Here is a 19,599-nt window from a genome sequence, read left to right on the forward strand (position 1 = left end):
ATGGAAGGCTTTCCCAAATCCTATAAAACAGAAGCCATCCCTAGCACTGAGACTTCTCTTACAGCTCACGTGACCCCTCAAACTGACACTAAAAACATTTTTCTCCTCAATACAGAAGGCCTCAGCTTTACTGTTTATTCCCAGAATTTTAGAGGATGCACGAGTTTAGGTAATGAGAGGGCAGCACTTGCATTATGACAAAATGATATGGTTCAGAAGATTACCTGGTGGAGACAGCAATGAAGATTCGTAAGGGTCTTCAGTAAAGATGAAATGTAATGAGTGAGAAGAGGCTGGTGAAAGTAAGTTAACCTGGAAAAGAGATGTATGAAGAAATACCAAGAGAGATTGGGTGTACAATGGCCAAAGGTGAGAGTATATGAAGCCAGTGGAGTGGGTGAGGAATGGGAGATATTAGGCAAGCAGTGTTGTCATGTGCAAGAGAAGTCCGGCATGAGGAAGATGGGAGGAGGGCAGGTGAGAAAGGGTAGTGAGTGGTGGGATGATGAAGTAAAGTGCTAGTGAAAGAAAACAGAGGACCATGAGCAGTAATCACAGGGAAGGAGTGCAAATAACTGGAAGATGTATAAGAAAAAGAAGCAAGATGTCAAGAGACAGGTGAAGGGGTTGAGAAAAAAAAAAAAAAAAAAAAAAGAGGGCAAATGAGAGTTGGGATGAGCTATTATCAGTAAACTTCAGGGAGAATAAAATGTTTTTAAAATAGGTTAAAAGAGAAAAAAAATAAATGAGAAGACTGGTAAAAGGGGCAAATGGGAAAGTGGTAACAGGTTGTGATGAGGTTAGGAATAGAGAGAGTAAGCATTTTCAAGGACTATGGGCGATGATGGGTGGCAGATGGAGGGTGTTTGGTTTGGAGTGAATGGTAATGCAGATGAATTTGAGAAATGGGGTGACTGCGCTGTTGATTGTTAGTTACATTCTCAGTATAAGAACAGAGCATGGTGAGGTGTCTGAGGATTGACAGAGTGCAAGGAGGAAAAAGTTGATGCCCTACCTAGGAATGAAATATGACCAGTGGCTCAGACTGGGGTGTCTGAATGTGTGTGGATGTAACCAAGATGAGAAGAAAGGAGAGATAGATAGTATGTTTGAGGAAAGAAACCTGGATGTTCTGGCCCTGAGAGAAATGAAGCTCAAGGGTAAAGGGGAAGAACAGTTTGGAAATGTCTTGGAAATAAAGTCAGGGGGTTGGTGAGTTGATAAGAGCTAAGGAGGGAGTAGCACTACTCCTGAAGCAGGAGTTATGGGAGAATGTAAAAGTGTGTATGGAAGTAAATTCTAGATTAATGTCGGTAAAATGAAAGTGGACGGAGAGATATGGGTGATTATAGGCACTTCGTCTGTTTACTGGCACTACCTTGCTGATAGAGGAAACAGTGATGAAGTATAATAAATATAAATAATTATACATCCTAGGGAGTGGGGAGAAAGAATACTTCCCACATATTCCCTGCATGTCAAAGGAAAAGAGATGGGGACCAAGTAAAGAGTTTTCACTCTTAGGCTCCCCAAGATTAATTTGTTTATGGATGGGGTGGTTAGGGAGGTAAATGCAAGAGTTTTAGAGAAAGGGGCAAGTATGCAGTCTGTTGGGGGATGCGAGGGCTTGGGAAGCAAGTCAGTTGTTGTTTGCCAATGATACAGTACTAGTGGCCAATTCGAGTGAGAAACTTCAGAAGTTAGTGACTGAGTTTGGAAAGTGTGTGAAAGGGGAAAGTTGAAAGTTGAGAGTAAATGTGAATAAGAGCAAGCTTATTAGGTTCAGTAAGGATGAGGGAGAAGTTAGAAGGGATGTAAGTTTGAATGGAGGAAAAACTGGAGAAAGTGAAGTGTTTCAGATATCTGGTAGTGGCCTTAGCAGCGAATGGAACCACGGAGGCGGAAGTGAGTTGCAGGGTGGGAGAGGGGGGTTAAAGTTCTGGGAATGATGAAGAATGCGTGGAGAGAATATTATCTCGGAGAGCAAAAATGGGTATGTCTGAAGTAGTTCCAACATTATATGGTTGCATGGCATGGGATATAGATAGGGTTGTACAGAGGAGGTTGGATGTGTTGGAAATGAAATGTATGAGGACAATATATGGTGTGAGGTGGTTTGATCAAGTAAGTAATGAAAGGGAAGGATGTGTTGAAATAAAGACTGTGGATGAGTGAACAGAAGAGGGTGTGTTGAAATGGTCTGGACATATGGGGAGAATGAGTGAGGAAAGGTTGACAAAGAAGATATATGGTTAAAGGTGGAGGGAACAAAATGAAGTGGGAAACAAAATTGTACTCACCCCAGAGAGTTTATCATTCTCACTGGCGAATTCAGTCACCCCAGCACTATTGATAAACTTGACACCTTGCTCTTCAAACATTTCCTGAATGCGTTTCCCCACAGTAGGACCAAGACTACGCTCAAATGGAACTGATGTATTTCCAATTATTGTAACTGATGCTGCACGATTATTACTAGCCAAATATGCTGCTGCTTCCATTCCTAGAGTTAAAATATAGAGAAACAGAAAGATATGTCCTGTTATATTCATGCATAAAAAGCATAAAAAGGTATTAAGAATATATGGTGTGGGAGGCAAGTTGTTAGAAGCAGTGAAAAGTTTTTATCGAGGATGTAAGGCATGTGTACGTGGAGGAAGAGAGGAAAGTGATTGGTTCGCAGTGAATGTAGGTATGCGGCAGGGATGTGTGATGTCGCCATGGTTGTTTAATTTGTTTATGGATGGGGTTATTAGGGAGGTGAATGCAAGAGTTTTGGAAAGAGGGGCAAGTATGAAGTCTGTTGGGGATGAGAGAGCTTGGGAAGTGAGTCAGTTGTTGTTCGCTGATGATACAGCGCTGGTGGCTGATTCATGTGAGAAAATGCAGAAGCTGGTGACTGAGTTTGGTAAAGTGTGTGAAAGAAAAAAGTTAAGAGTAAATGTGAATAAGAGCAAGGTTATTAGGTACAGTAGGGTTGAGGGTCAAGTCAATTGGGAGGTAAGTTTGAATGGAGAAAAACTGGAGGAAGTAAAGTGTTTTAGATATCTGGGAGTGGATCTGGCAGCGGATGGAACCATGGAAGCAGAAGTGGATCATAGGGTGGGGGAGGGGGCGAAAAACCTGGGAGCCTTGAAAAGTGTGTGGAAGTCGAGAACATTATCTCGGAAAGCAAAAATGGGTATGTTTGAAGGAATAGTGGTTCCAACAATGTTGTATGGTTGCGAGGCGTGGGCTATGGATAGAGTTGTGCGCAGGAGGGTGGATGTGCTGGAAATGAGATGTTTGAGGACAATGTGTGGCGTGAGATGGTTTGATCAAGTAAGTAACGTAAGGGTAAGAGAGATGTGTGGAAATAAAAAGAGCATGGTTGAGAGAGCAGAAGAGGGTGTTTTGAAATGGTTTGGGCACATGGAGAGAATGAGTGAGGAAAGATTGACCAAGAGGATATATGTGTCAGAGGTGGAGGGAACGAGGAGAAGTGGGAGACCAAATTGGAGGTGGAAAGATGGAGTGAAAAAGATTTTGAGTGATCGGGGCCTGAACATGCAGGAGGGTGAAAGGAGGGCAAGGAATAGAGTGAATTGGATCGATGTGGTATACCGGGGTTGACGTGCTGTCAGTGGATTGAATCAGGGCATGTGAAGCGTCTGGGGTAAACCATGGAAAGCTGTGTAGGTATGTATATTTGTGTGTGTGGACGTGCATGTATATACATGTGTATGGGGGTGGGTTGGGCCATTTCTCTGTTTCCTTGCGCTACCTCGCAAACGCCGGAGACAGCGGGGAAAAAAAAAAAAGCATAATCTAGATATAGCAAAACAAAATATTTCTGAGAGCTACAAGAGATCCCTGTGGTTAGAATAAGTAAGCTGAGGAGTCTCTTGCTCCAGGGTCTTAATTGCTTTAGACTACACACTATATGGCTCCTAAAACACCACAAATAACCTACCGCTAATAGTTATATATTTACTCACTTTCCACAGATACATCTCCCATTGCAGGATAGCAGCACCTTACTTCAGTATTTACTTCCTAACAAACACTGGAAACCAAACTGACTTTAAGCTGAATCATATCATCATAAAGGAAGACAACTGTGCCTAACAGGATAGCCACAGTAGCCATATTTATGAGTCTCAACCATATTTCTGTTACAGTATAAATACGTAATTACGGGGGTGATACAATATCCTACACTCTCTCTGGGTAATGATATTCATTCTATCATACTTTGTTGCTGTCTCCCGCATTAGTGAGGTAGCACAAGGAAACAGACGAAAGAATGGCGCAACCCACCCACATACACATGTACATACATACATGTCCACAAACAACACATATACATACCTATACATCTCAACGTATACATATATATATACACAGACATGTCTGCCCTTATTCATTCCTGTCGCCACCCCTGCCACACATGAAATGACAAACCCCTCCACCCTCATGTGTGCGAGGTAGCACTAGGAAAAGATAACAAAGGCCACATTTGTTCACACTCAGTCTCTAGCTGTCATGTATAATGCACCGAAACCACAGCTCCCTTTCCACATCCAGGCCCCACAAAACTTTCCATGGTTTACCCCAGATGCTTCACATGCCTTGGTTCAATCCACTGACAGCACATCAACTCCGGTATATCACATCATTTCAATTCACTCTATTCCTTGCCCTCCTTTCACCCTCCTGCATGTTCAGGCAGGCCCTGATCACTCAAAAACTTTTTCACTCCATCTTTCCGCCTCCAATTTGGTCTCCCCCTTCTCCTCGTTCCCTCCACCTCTGACACATACATCTTCTTTGTCAATCTTCAATCTTTCCTCACTCATTCTCTCCATGTGACCAAACCATTTCAAAACACCCTCTTCTGCTCTCTCAACTGCACTCTTTTTATTACAACACATCTCTCTTACCCTTTCATTACTTACTCGATCAAACCACGTCACACCACATATTGTCCTCAAACATCTCATTTCCAGCACATTCACCCTCCTCCGCACAACTCTATCTATAGCCCACGCCTTGCAACCATATAACATTGTTGAAACCACTATTCCTTCAAACATACCCATTTTTGCTTTCTGAGATAATGTTCTCGACTTCCACACATTTTTCAATGCTCCCAGAACTTTCGCCCCCTCCCCCACTCTATGATTCACTTCTGCTTCCATGGTTCCATCCGCTGACAAATCCACTCCCAGATATCTAAAAAACTTCACTTCCTCCAGTTTTTCTCCATTCAAACTTACCTCCCAATTGACTTGTCCCTCAACCCTACTGTACCTAATAACCTTGCTCTTATTCACATTTACTCTTAACTTTCTTCTTTCACACACTTTACCAAACTCAGTCACCAGCTTCTGCAGTTTCTCACCTGAATCAGCCACCAGCCCTGTATCATCAGCAAACAACAATTGACTCACTTCCCAAGCTCTCTCATCCACAACAGACTGCATACTTGCCCCTCTTTCCAAAACTCTTGCATTCACCTCCCTAACAACCCCATCCATAAACATATTAAAACAACCATGGAGACATGATGCACCCCTGCTGCAAACCTACATTCACTGAGAACCGATCACTTTCCTCTCTCCCTACACGTACACATGCCCTACATCCTTGATAAAAACTTTTCACTGCTTCTAACAATGATATAAAAAAGTCCTGTCATTCTCATAAGATAGTTTTAGCCAGTGGTACGAAGGACAGCTACAGTTTCTGGGAAAAGATCAGTACAATTCTTCCCAATACAATGAACTGATTATTTATGAAACAACTGATATCAGCCAAGACCTACTAGGGAGGTTCATATCAACACCAAACACAGGCCACTTACATATAACTATGCAGCCACAAAAGCAGAGGGATCAATGGATACTGATAAGGTTTTACAAAGATCTTGATTTGTAGCCCATACATAATGAAGTAAAACACTAATCTATTCCCAGTATATTATATTCAATGTTCAGAAGTGCCAAGAAACTGCTGGCCCAGTGTAAACTACATGTTGTGGTTCAAATTTTCACACTTCAGCATATCCCTCAAGTGGTAACTGGATATAGCTGATCTTCACCTGGTTCACCTACATCAGGATAAATTAGCTGATCCTAGCTAAATGCTTCACTTGTCTGCATAGCCAATCCATGGGATGAAGATTACAAAAATTTAAATATAAATGAAGAACAAAGCCACAGGAAAAATCTATACATTCTTCTATAACCAAAATGACAAGGCACTTCTTTCAACTTATGAATTCTCAGAGGCCTGTATCATGTTCCAAATGAAGCAGCCATGTGTAAAAGCCATGATGCCATCATTTCTCAGTTAGAGAAACTTAACAAAATAAACTGTGGTTGCTGAACATGAGGAAGTTTCGTTTTGAGATGGAAAGGCAATCATTTCGTTGATTTCTGGGCTTTTACTTAGTCTGGGATATCAAGAACTCTGATACAATGAAACAATAGTAACTTGACTATTGCAAAAAAAAAAAAATCATATTCAAATCATGATGAAAAATCTTTTCAATTTAGTAATCCAAACAATTCTAAAGCTTTACAAGAATCTAGGAGTGATAAAGATGACAAACAAGGCATGCTGGTCATAACAAATATTACAAATCTGGGCTAAATGAAATTACAAATCTATCAAAAAAATGCACTGGTTATTTATCTAACCCATACTGACTGTCACTGTAGGTGCATATTTTCTCCTCTTAAATCAAATTCTAAATTGGATTCTTTCAGACTAATATGAAAACATTATAATGGTAGTTTTATATGTTGATGCCTTTAAGCTATATGTAACTATCAACCATTTAGCTTGTACTGTAATTCTATTGTTTTTTCAAACCTATCTCACATGGCTATTAATTGCTTTTTCTTTTATTATACATAATCACTGTTTCCTACATCAGCGAGGTAGCACCAGGAAACAGATGAAGAATAGCCCATCCACACACATATATATTTTTTTTTTTTTTTTTTTTTTTTTTATACTTTGTCGCTGTCTCCCGCGTTTGCGAGGTAGCGCAAGGAAACAGACGAAAGAAATGGCCCCCCCCCCCCATACACATGTACATACACACGTCCACACACGCAAATATACATACCTACACAGCTTTCCATGGTTTACCCCAGACGCTTCACATGCCTTGATTCAATCCACTGACAGCACGTCAACCCCTGTATACCACATGACTCCAATTCACTCTATTCCTTGCCCTCCTTTCACCCTCCTGCATGTTCAGGCCCCGATCACACAAAATCTTTTTCACTCCATCTTTCCACCTCCAATTTGGTCTCCCTCTTCTCCTCGTTCCCTCCACCTCCGACACATATATCCTCTTGGTCAATCTCTCCTCACTCATTCTCTCCATGTGCCCAAACCATTTCAAAACACCCTCTTCTGCTCTCTCAACCACGCTCTTTTTATTTCCACACATCTCTCTTACCCTTACGTTACTTACTCGATCAAACCACCTCACACCACACATTGTCCTCAAACATCTCATTTCCAGCACATCCATCCTCCTGCGCACATCTCTATCCATAGCCCACGCCTCGCAACCATACAACATTGTTGGAACCACTATTCCCTCAAACATACCCATTTTCGCTTTCCGAGATAATGTTCTCGACTTCCACACATTTTTCAAGGCTCCCAAAATTTTCGCCCCCTCCCCCACCCTATGATCCACTTCCGCTTCCATGGTTCCATCCGCTGACAGGTCCACTCCCAGATATCTAAAACACTTCACTTCCTCCAGTTTTTCTCCATTCAAACTCACCTCCCAATTGACTTGACCCTCACCCCTACTGTACCTAATAACCTTGCTCTTATTCACATTTACTCTCAACTTTCTTCTTCCACACACTTTACCAAACTCAGTCACCAGCTTCTGCAGTTTCTCACATGAATCAGCCACCAGCGCTGTATGATACAGCGCTGGTGACATATATATATATGCCCATATACGCTCATATACTTACATATACATATACAGGAGGTCAAGAGAAAGGTGCAAGAGGTGAAAAAAAGGGCAAATGAGAGTTGGGGTGAGAGACTATCAGTAAATTTTAGGGAGAATAAAAAGATGTTCTGGAAGGAGGTAAATAGGGTGCGTAAGACAAGGGAGCAAATGGGAACTTCAGTAAAGGGCGTAAATGGGGAGGTGATAACAAGTAGTGGTGATGTGAGAAGGAGATGGAATGAGTATTTTGAAGGTTTGTTGAATGTGTCTGATGACAGAGTGGCAGATATAGGGTGTTTGGGTCGAGGTGGTGTGCAAAGTGAGAGGGTTAGGGAAAATGATTTGGTAAACAGAGAAGAGGTAGTAAAAGCTTTGCGGAAGATGAAAGCCGGCAAGGCAGCAGGTTTGGATGGTATTGCAGTGGAATTTATTAAAAAAGGGGGTGACTGTATTGTTGACTGGTTGGTAAGGTTATTTAATGTATGTATGACTCATGGTGAGGTGCCTGAGGATTGGCGGAATGCTTGCATAGTGCCATTGTACAAAGGCAAAGGGGATAAGAGTGAGTGCTCAAATTACAGAGGTATAAGTTTGTTGAGTATTCCTGGTAAATTATATGGGAGGGTATTGATTGAGAGGGTGAAGGCATGTACAGAGTATCAGATTGGGGAAGAGCAGTGTGGTTTCAGAAGTGGTAGAGGATGTGTGGATCAGGTGTTTGCTTTGAAGAATGTATGTGAGAAATACTTAGAAAAGCAAATGGATTTGTATGTAGCATTTATGGATCTGGAGAAGGCATATGATAGAGTTGATAGAGATGCTCTGTGGAAGGTATTAAGAATATATGGTGTGGGAGGCAAGTTGTTAGAAGCAGTGAAAAGTTTTTATCGAGGATGTAAGGCATGTGTACGTGTAGGAAGAGAGGAAAGTGATTGGTTCTCAGTGAATGTAGGTTTGCGGCAGGGGTGTGTGATGTCTCCATGGTTGTTTAATTTGTTTATGGATGGGGTTGTTAGGGAGGTAAATGCAAGAGTTTTGGAAAGAGGGGCAAGTATGAAGTCTGTTGGGGATGAGAGAGCTTGGGAAGTGAGTCAGTTGTTGTTCGCTGATGATACAGCGCTGGTGGCGGATTCATGTGAGAAACTGCAGAAGCTGGTGACGGAGTTTGGTAAAGTGTGTGGAAGAAGAAAGTTAAGAGTAAATGTCAATAAGAGCAAGGTTATTAGGTACAGTAGGGTTGAGGGTCAAGTCAATTGGGAGGTGAGTTTGAATGGTGAGAGGCTGGAGGAAGTGAAGTGTTTTAGATATCTGGGAGTGGATCTGTCAGCGGATGGAACCATGGAAGCGGAAGTGGATCATAGGGTGGGGGAGGGGGCGAAAATTTTGGGAGCCTTGAAAAATGTGTGGAAGTCGAGAACATTATCCCGGAAAGCAAAAATGGGTATGTTTGAAGGAATAGTAGTTCCAACAATGTTGTATGGTTGCGAGGCGTGGGCTGTGGATAGAGTTGTGCGCAGGAGGATGGATGTGCTGGAAATGAGATGTTTGAGGACAATGTGTGGTGTGAGGTGGTTTGATCGAGTAAGTAACGTAAGGGTAAGAGAGATGTGTGGAAATAAAAAGAGCGTGGTTGAGAGAGCAGAAGAGGGTGTTTTGAAATGGTTTGGGCACATGGAGAGAATGAGTGAGGAAAGATTGACCAAGAGGATATATGTGTCGGAGGTGGAGGGAACGAGGAGAAGAGGGAGACCAAATTGGAGGTGGAAAGATGGAGTGAAAAGGATTTTGTGTGATCGGGGCCTGAACATGCAGGAGGGTGAAAGGAGGGCAAGGAATAGAGTGAATTGGAGCGATGTGGTATACAGGGGTTGACGTGCTGTCAGTGGATTGAATCAAGGCATGTGAAGCGTCTGGGGTAAACCATGGAAAGCTGTGTAGGTATGTATATTTGCGTGTGTGGACGTGTGTATGTACATGTGTATGGAGGGGGTTGGGCCATTTCTTTCGTCTGTTTCCTTGCGCTACCTCGCAAACGCGGGAGACAGCGACAAAGTATAAAAAAAAAAAAAAAAAAAAAAAAAAAACATATACACACACAGACGTATATACACATGAACATATTTATACTTGCTTGACTTCATCCATTCTGTTGCTACCCTGCCCCACAGGAAATACTACAATACTATTAATACTACAGTAAATACCTATAAAGGAAGTGCCAACAATAACAGCATGCTTGCCAATCGCTGCTGCAGCAACAGTATTTGCATCTTCTGGTGTACGCACAACATAAACGCCAGGGAGGTCATTTCCAGGGCAACCTAACCTTCGAGGTCTGGAAGTGTGGCAAATACAGGATTAGAATGCAAAATAACCAAGATAATGAAAAGTCTGTTAACAGAATCTTTTGTACAGCATGCTACAAACTTTAATCTATTCTCCCTGTGTAAGTTATTTCCATCCTCATTCATACTGTGTGACTACGTTTATCATAATCAAGCACCAGTGAATATATTCTTCATAAGTATTTGATAATTCCCGAGCAGCATCTCTCTACCTGCCATGTGCAATGCACCAAAACCAGAGCCCCTACAGACAAACCCTATAGACAATTCTATGGTTTTCCTTAACCACTTCCCCTATGCAAGTTCAGGCCCTAAGCACTCAAAGTATCTTTCACTCCATCCTTACATTTCTATTTCAGTCTCCTTCTTGTCTCCTCCACTTATGACACATATACCCTCTTAATCAGTTTCTCCTCACTCATCCTCTCTGTATGTCCGATCTATTTCAGCACACCCTCTTCAGATCTCTACCCCACACTCTTCTTATTACCACCCTTCTCTCTTATCCTATCATTTATTATTCAATCAATCCTCCTCTTCAAATAATTCTTTTTACAACACATCCATATTTTTCTACACTTTTGTATCTAAGGACCAATCCTTGCATCCATACAACACTGTTGGGACTATTATGCTGTACCACCAAATGTTAACATCACTGCCCTCACAGTGACATCTCTTTCTACCAACTCCTCAGTGCATCCAGGACCTCACTTACCCTATGGCTTACTTCAACTTCCACCGTTCCATATGCTACCAAGTCCATTCCCAGGTATCTAGACTCCCTCCACTGAAACACATTCCTACCCAACTGCCCCACTCTCTTAATAAACTTTCCAACTTAACTTTTATGTACAATAACTTTCAACTTTTTCCTTTCACACAATCTCCCTAACTCAACTTTTTCCTTTAACTCAATCTTCCTAACTCAGACATTAACTACAGCAGTTTCTCATATGAGTCTGCCATCACTGCAGTGTCGTCAGGAAACAAGTGACACCACACAGCCCCTCACTGCTCTTTTCAGGAAGTCACTTGGTACTTAAAAAATTCCAGAGGAATTTGAAAAAGGTGATAAGTCAATGCCCAGAAAATCAGCATCACATCTGTAGTTGGGAAATTTATGAAAACCATCACTCACAACAAAACTATAAAATATTCAGAGGCTCATGACTTAAATTATTCTCAGCATGGTTTTCAACAATCTCTCATGCCTGACAGGTTTGATTTCTTTTACAATATAATCAACACTGATAATGAAAGGGAAGCAGTTGCATCTCATCGTCTATTTTGATTTTCAAAAAGCATTTAATAAAATTCCACATAAAAAATTAATAGTAAGCATTATGTCACATGCTAGAGATTGGGACATCCTTCTGTAGTTAAGAAATTGGTTGATCTGCCATAAACAGAGTAGCGATTAAAGATCAAGCCTACGAATTGTTACATGTAAAAAGTGGGGTGCCACAGCTTTGAGTCTTGGAACTGGTTCTCTTTCTTACATACATCAGTGATAGATAATGGACTCCATTGTATGATGTCAAAATTTAAAGAGGAAATGAGGCAAAGAACTTTTTTCCCCACTAAGACTGTTAACATAAAATGATCTACCAGTTAGTGTGAGTGAAAGCAGTACTACAGATATGTTCAAGATTTGATTATACTCTCAATTCAACAACTTTATTCATGTCTCCTTAGTTACAATAAAAGTTTGCAGGTTTTTCTCTCTGAACATTTGTATGCCTTTCTACTCTTACCACACTAATTTCTGAGTTTCTACAACTGTCCACTATCACACAAAGCCTGGAAAGGACCCAGTGGTCTGTTACTGTTTAAATTCCTTTGCATTCCTTTACAATGTGTTGTTCTGCATCACTATTCATCTATGTCTGTCTCATCTATCCATCTATTACCATTATCTCACTACCAAATTTCAAAGGATGCATCAGATTTATAAAGCCTCTTACACTCATACACATCCTTAGCCCATATCCAATGTACTGAAGTGAAATAGGAATTGCCAAATTAACAGAAGCACAAGAGCTTCTTAGTTTTTTACTCTGCATCCTAAACTGACCTGCTGAGACTATAGTTAGAAAATGCTTCCCCTGGCACCTTCACCTGAAATATCTCTTGCTCATTAATACCAACATTTCATTTCATCCATAATTTCCATGGTGTGCACATGTATATAAATGTGTATGTGGGTGGGTTGGGCCATTCTTTCGTCTGTTTCCTTGGGCTACCTCGCTAACGCGGGAGACAGCGACAAAGTATAATAAGTAAAATAAAATACTTTTCCTCTTGTAACTTTAACAACATTATCATCTTTGTGGCTAGCTTATCAGCCTCCATACATTCTACATGACCATATCATTCTAAGAATCTAAAATGCATTCTTCGTAGGAATCACTGGTTTTCACACAAGATATGGTTTGATGATGATGGACATTTTCCTCTCACCAAAATTCAATAAAATTTTTATTGATTCTCTTTATCATACTTTTTGCTGTCCCCCGTGTTAGCAAGGTAGCGGAAGGAAACAGACGAAAGAATGGCCCAACCCACCCACACACATGCATATACATACAAGCCCACATATGCACATATACACACCTATACATTTCAACGTATATATATACAAATACATACACAGACATATACATACATATACACATGTACATATTCATATTTGCTGCCTTCATCCATTCCAGTAGCCACCCCGCCACACATAAAATGGCACCCCCCTCCCCCGTGCGCAAGGTAGCACTAGAAAAGGACAACAAAGGCCACATTCCAACTCACTTTCCTCCTGATCAGCTTCCATATATTCTACATAACTATCCTATTCTAAGAATTTACAATACATTCCTCATGGGAATCAATGATTATCACACAAGATAAGGTTTGATGATGATGATGCACATTTTCCTCTTACCAAAATTCAATAAACTTTTTTTTTTTTTTTTTTTTTGCTTTGTCGCTGTCTCCCTCATTTGCGAGGTAGCGCAAGGAAACAGACGAAAGAAATGGCCCAACCCACCCCCATACACATGTATATACATACGTCCACACACGCAAATATACATACCTACACAGCTTTCCATGGTTTACCCCAGATGCTTCACATGCCTTGATTCAATCCACTGACAGCACGGCAACCCCGGTATACCACATCGATCCAATTCACTCTATTCCTTGCCCTCCTTTCACCCTCCTGCATGTTCAGGCCCCGATCACACAAAATCTTTTCCACTCCATCTTTCCACCTCCAATTGGTCTCCCTCTTCTCTCGTTCCCTCCACCTCCGACACATATATCCTCTTGGTCAATCTTTCCTCACTCATTCTCTCCATGTGACCAAACCATTTCAAAACACCCTCTTCTGCTCTCTCAACCACGCTCTTTTTATTTCCACACATCTCTCTTACCCTTACGTTACTTACTCGATCAAACCACCTCACACCACACATTGTCCTCAAACATCTCATTTCCAGCACATCCATCCTCCTGCGCACAACTCTATCCATAGTCCACGCCTCGCAACCATACAACATTGTTGGAACCACTATTCCTTCAAACATACCCATTTTTGCTTTCCGAGATAATGTTCTCGACTTCCACACATTCTTCAAGGCTCCCAGAATTTTCGCCCCCTCCCCCACCCTATGATCCACTTCCGCTTCCATGTTTCCATCCGCTGCCAGATCCACTCCCAGATATCTAAAACACTTCACTTCCTCCAGTTTTTCTCCATTCAAACTCACCTCCCAATTGACTTGACCCTCAACCCTACTGTACCTAATAACCTTGCTCTTATTCACATTTACTCTTAACTTTCTTCTTTCACACACTTTACCAAACTCAGTCACCAGCTTCTGCAGTTTCTCACATGAATCAGCCACCAGCGCTGTATCATCAGCGAACAACAACTGACTCACTTCCCAAGCTCTCTCATCCCCAACAGACTTCATCCTTGCCCCTCTTTCCAAAACTCTAAAGATCTAAATTATATAAAAACACTATGACTCACTTTCCTCCAGTGGCAATGAAGAGTTTCTCATATGGCACCTTCTCCCCACTGCTAATACTGACCACTTTTTCCTCAGTGTTTACCCCCTCAGCTGATACTCCAAGTAGCACCTCAATATCACCACTCTGAAATTCAAGAAAGGAAATCTATGAGCTTAAAACTGTTCATCATCAAAATCACAAGAGAAAAAAGGAATCTCATCTGCAAGTGTTTACTGATCCATGATGAGTATTCTCAAGGTCTTTAAAAAAGTGAACAAAAAAGCTCAAACTAACATACAAGAATGGACATAGGGTTAGTTGAGTGTTCAGGAATGCCAATATTGATCAAATGCAGCACAGAAAATGACTAAGGTTATGACACTAGTTATTCTAGACAGTCTGTAAAAATAAATGTAATATTAAGTACAGACAGTACAATGTGAGTCGGACTCACACTGAAATCATACATATGTCTGTCTTATGATGGAGAGAGGAAAGCCGATGAATCTGATGGAATAAAGATGCAAGAAAGATGTTCCAAGACACCAATGGTAAAACATTAAAAATGCTTAAGTAAGGAGCAGAAAACAAAAGGATAACTTTTTTTGATAAATAAAAAGCGTTAAAAATTGAATATCTTTATAATCATTAGAGGATTTTTTTGGTTTTACAAACTACTATTCCAGGGGAAGCATGAGGCACCTATGGATAAGTGGCACTGGAGTTCTTTTACTTATGGAGACTCTATTGCCATGGTCATCAGAGACATAGATAGAACAGAAATAAACAGGTAAAGGCTATGATAAGCCATTTCGTATAAGATTTTTTTGACATGGAATAGAAGAATGAACGTGAGAGCAGTAATCACTGGGTAAGCATGAGATTATATGTATTTGATCAGTCTGACCAGCTTAAAAACAAGAGATGGGGTACAGATATGTAATACAGGATTTAAGAGCAGCAGAATAAATGCAATGGTCTACAGGCCATTACAAAACATGATAAAAAAAGAACAATAAAAAAATTCCGGTCGTGAGAGATACACTCAGAGTGAAACAGTGGAGATGTTACACAGCAGATGAATGGATATGCATAATAATCTTTAACTCCATGACGGAGAGGGATATGCAATACATGACTGATCAAAAGCAATGACAGCTAAGCAAATACAGGTAAAGGAAATAAGGATAAATGCATAAGATACACATCACAAAACCTTATTAGCAAACATTTCACCAGTTCCATTCATATCACTGAATACCCTATGTCCACTAACTATGCCCTCAACAGCCACATAACCAACTTTCAATCAAATCACTAATACCTTATCTTTCATATCAAAACTAATGACACACTCACCTTGCTTCCTCGACCTCTGCATTCCAGGTGCATAAGCACTAATAATTATCAACCTCTCACAATCCATTTTCATTTTTACCTAAAAAAGTCTTGGGCTTACTTTCTTACACTCAGTCACACATTGCCACAACTCCTTCAGCAGAAGTGGTACCCCTTCCTCAGTTCTTTCCCTCACACTAATCTCTGACTTTACCCTTATGACATTCCCAAGCCATTCTTCCCCTTACACTTGAGCTTTGTTTCACTTATAGCTAGAGCATCCAGGTTCCTTTACTCAAACATACAATATCTATCTATGATCAAACACATTCAGACACCCCTCCCTAGGCTTTTGAGGAAGATGAGTACTCCTTGCTGGGCAACTACCTCTGTTCCATCTTTCAGAATGACCACTGGGCAAGGCCACAAGTCACAAGGTACAATGAAGTTATGTTTGTGTCTATGTGAGGAAAGTACAGGGCAACCGAGCAGTAAGTGTAGTGTGTCTTCCTTGGTGGTAGTTGCATCATGGGCATGAAGGTTCCTAGGATGCACTCAATCAGTGTTTGTAATAATGCAGGGACAGGAAATGTCCAAAGATTATGCGGGAAAATGTGACGTGTTTTTCCAGGGGGTGTAGTTTCCAATGGATGCATGTCTGATGGGGTGGTGTTTAAGACTAAGGGGAGGTGGGTTATTGTTGTTGTTGATTAGTGTTTGTCACTTCAGCATATGTGCGCTTTGCCAGTGTTATGTTTGCTAGGGAATCTGTACATATCAGTTACTGGAGCACACAATGGGGGCAGGGATTTTAATTCCACTTAGGAGCTGGTGGATTGTTACGGAGTGGGTTTGGTGGAAGGGGTTTAGTGCTGTTGCACAAAACTAAGTACTGAACACGCTGAAGTGAGATTGAATTATGAGGATATTTATTTCACTCTCAGTGTTGAGTATCTGTGATAGCCAGACAACCAGTGACTGTTCAGAGCATTCTATTTTGTGTGGTTTGCTTCTGTTATACTTGCTTTTGTGAGAATGGAAGACCAGGCAAATGAGGTACAGTTTAAAAAGAAGCACATAATCTGTTTGTATTAGATGCTAAGGGACCTTTTATTGTTCAAATCTGGTGCCAGCTACTGTTCTGTGGGTATTCAGTTTGTACGCTGCTTTAGGGAGATGTTACTGGAGTGGTGGTGAGTGTCATATGCGATGCCTAGAATGGCTGGCGTCTTATTCAAAGGGAGTGATTGTCTATTCAAAGTGACTTGAGGATGTAAGCTGGATACAAGCATTAATTAATATCATACACATAAATTTTCTTTCTTTCAAACTATTCGCCATTTCCCGCATCAGCGAGGTAGCGTTAAGAACAGAGGACTGGGCCTTTTTTGGAATACCCTCACCTGGCCCCCTCTGTTCCTTCTTTTGGAAAATTAAAAAAAACGAGAGGGGAGGATTTCCAGCCCCCCGCTCCCTCCCCTTTTAGTCGCCTTCTACGACACGCAGGGAATACGTGGGAAGTATTCTTTCTCCCCTATCCCCAGGGAAAACTATACTTCACAAATATATTTTTCTATGTAATTTTACATGTTTTCATCACAAAACTTAATTTTACACAAAAAGATGAACAAATAGTATCACACTCAAATTCATACAAATAATCCTTTCACCACCAAAGTATGAGCAATTATACCAAAGAAACTGTTTATCTTAAAATTACACAAATTTTCAATGGCTGGTGTTTCACCTGGAAAAGAGGGTGGGAAATTGAGTAACATACACCATTTATTTGTGAGTGAGGCAAGTGATATTTTTTTTCCAGTCACGGCAAAAGATTGCTGGTGACATCCATGGATAAGTGATGGAATCAAACATGAACTATGACTTCAAATGGGAAAAGAAACCATAAATCATCAACTGACAATAACAGTGAACTGTCCTATCAACTGATAATTAAAGTAATCTAAGGACAGATACCAATGTATAATGAGAATTCTACATACCAACCCCTTGTCTTTGAAAGGGTTGAACTATTATGACTTACGTATAAACAAGAGGCACTTGCACTAATGCTCTTGGCTGTCAATGTAAAGGGAATGATCCAATTTTCGATAATATAAACAAAAGGCAATGTTGAAGGCAACTTATACACTGGTCTGATCAACGCCAACTAGATCAAAAACAACAATACTTAGGAGTACCTGGCTCTCTTATCTTCCGTGATCAGACAAATAATTTACTTTTCAAAGGAGTTTTAAATGCACAAAATGGTTCTGAAAGTTGATTATTTCAGGAAGAGGATTCATCTTGGGGTACTAACGTGTGCACCATAATGGATCTAACTGGGCCTCTTATGACTATGACTCCATCAAGAGGCACAAAATTACTGTTCAAAATGCATATCCTTTAAATAATGATTGGCCTCTGACATAATCACCAACAAAGGCAAGGCAAAACTTAACATCACTGGGACATGACGAGGTGTAAATGCAAATTTCCAACAAAAGTAAACTCATTCTCAGCATTAATATGAGACGGGATTTATAATAAAGCACTCTGCCAAGGAGAAACTTCCCACCTTATAATACTGATGTGATCGCAGTGTGATTCTGTCAGGTGTAAGGTCCATGGCCTTGGAAAGTTTGGGTCGATCATATGGGAGGTGGGGCTCTTGAGTGATCATGACCACACGGCCAGAGAAGCCCTCCTGTCTAAGTCTCTCAACACAAGAGGCACCTGCTGCTCCTAAAACATGAAATCATGACTTCAGATAAAGAAGCAGCAAAGGAAAATAGAATGATATGTTAATATACATGAAGAATATAGGAATGAAGAGCAATTTTTGAATCACTTTTAAAAAAAATTATAAGCTGATATCACTCTAATTTAATAGCTACCACATTTCTACTAAGCAAAACCCAGGAAAAAATGTTTTATTTTGCAAGTTAAGTTGACTGGTGACAAGCGACTAACTCTCAATTTATATCACCTTCACATATATGTCTAATCCAAAACACAAGATAAAATTTTTGTTCTGGCATACCAGTATGCAAAATCTCTAGACTTAACAAATTATCCTATATCATCTGTTCACCTCTCCTGCAGTCAACTTCTCCATGTACATTCAACCAAAATACCAGGCTTCACCTAGATTAATCCATCAACTGCTACTGTTAAAGTCAGTATTTCCTACTAATGATGATTATATGCAAAATTAATAAGGCACATCATATTATCAACTGCTAGTTAAGGACATATTTACTGTGCTAAATGCTATCTAAGGACTGTCTTGATATTCTTCTAAAATAATAACTAACCAGTTCCAGAGTTGGATGTACCTGAGATAATGCTAGGAGGATTTCATTTGCTGAAAAAACTATATGTTTCCATCAACATATCTCTTGGAAACAAAAGCCCACAGTGTCATGTTTGGCTGTCCTATTACTGCAAGGAAAACTTGAGGAGATTAATAAAAGGAGCTGGCATGAAATCTCCATTATGTTGCTGTCTAATTCATCATATATATATATATATATATATATATATATATATATATATATATATACATATATATATATATAATTTTTTTTTGCTTTGTCGCTGTCTCCCGCGTTTGCGAGGTAGCGCAAGGAAACAGACAAAAGAAATGGCCCAACCCACCCCCATACACATGTATATACATACGTCCACACATGCAAATATACATACCTACACAGCTTTCCATGGTTTACCCCAGACGCTTCACATGCCCTGATTCAACCCACTGACAGCACGTCAACCCCGGTATACCACATCGATCCAATTCACTCTATTCCTTGCCCTCCTTCCTTTCACCCTCCTGCATGTTCAGGCCCCGATCACACAAAATCTTTTTCACTCCATCTTTCCACCTCCAATTTGGTCTCCCACTTCTCCTCGTTCCCT

General features: G+C 40.6%; 1 protein-coding gene across 4 annotated transcripts in view; it reads right to left on the reverse strand.

Moving 5' to 3' along the window:
• The window catches only part of LOC139751534 (apoptosis-inducing factor 3-like), a 64,288-nt gene that overhangs the window by 7,886 nt on the left and 36,803 nt on the right, over positions 1 to 19,599 (reverse strand). For all 4 annotated transcript variants that reach the window (XM_071667048.1, XM_071667050.1, XM_071667047.1 and 1 more), the window contains exons 5-8: positions 18,254 to 18,420; positions 14,357 to 14,481; positions 10,183 to 10,313; positions 2,301 to 2,503 (exon numbers count right to left, since the gene is read on the reverse strand). In XM_071667048.1, coding sequence (XP_071523149.1) covers positions 2,301 to 2,503; positions 10,183 to 10,313; positions 14,357 to 14,481; positions 18,254 to 18,420 — 626 coding nt within the window. The remainder of the gene's footprint in view (positions 1 to 2,300; positions 2,504 to 10,182; positions 10,314 to 14,356; positions 14,482 to 18,253; positions 18,421 to 19,599) is intronic.

This window comes from Panulirus ornatus, chromosome 11 (assembly GCF_036320965.1).
Source record: "Panulirus ornatus isolate Po-2019 chromosome 11, ASM3632096v1, whole genome shotgun sequence".
Taxonomy (NCBI): Eukaryota; Metazoa; Arthropoda; class Malacostraca; order Decapoda; family Palinuridae; genus Panulirus; species Panulirus ornatus.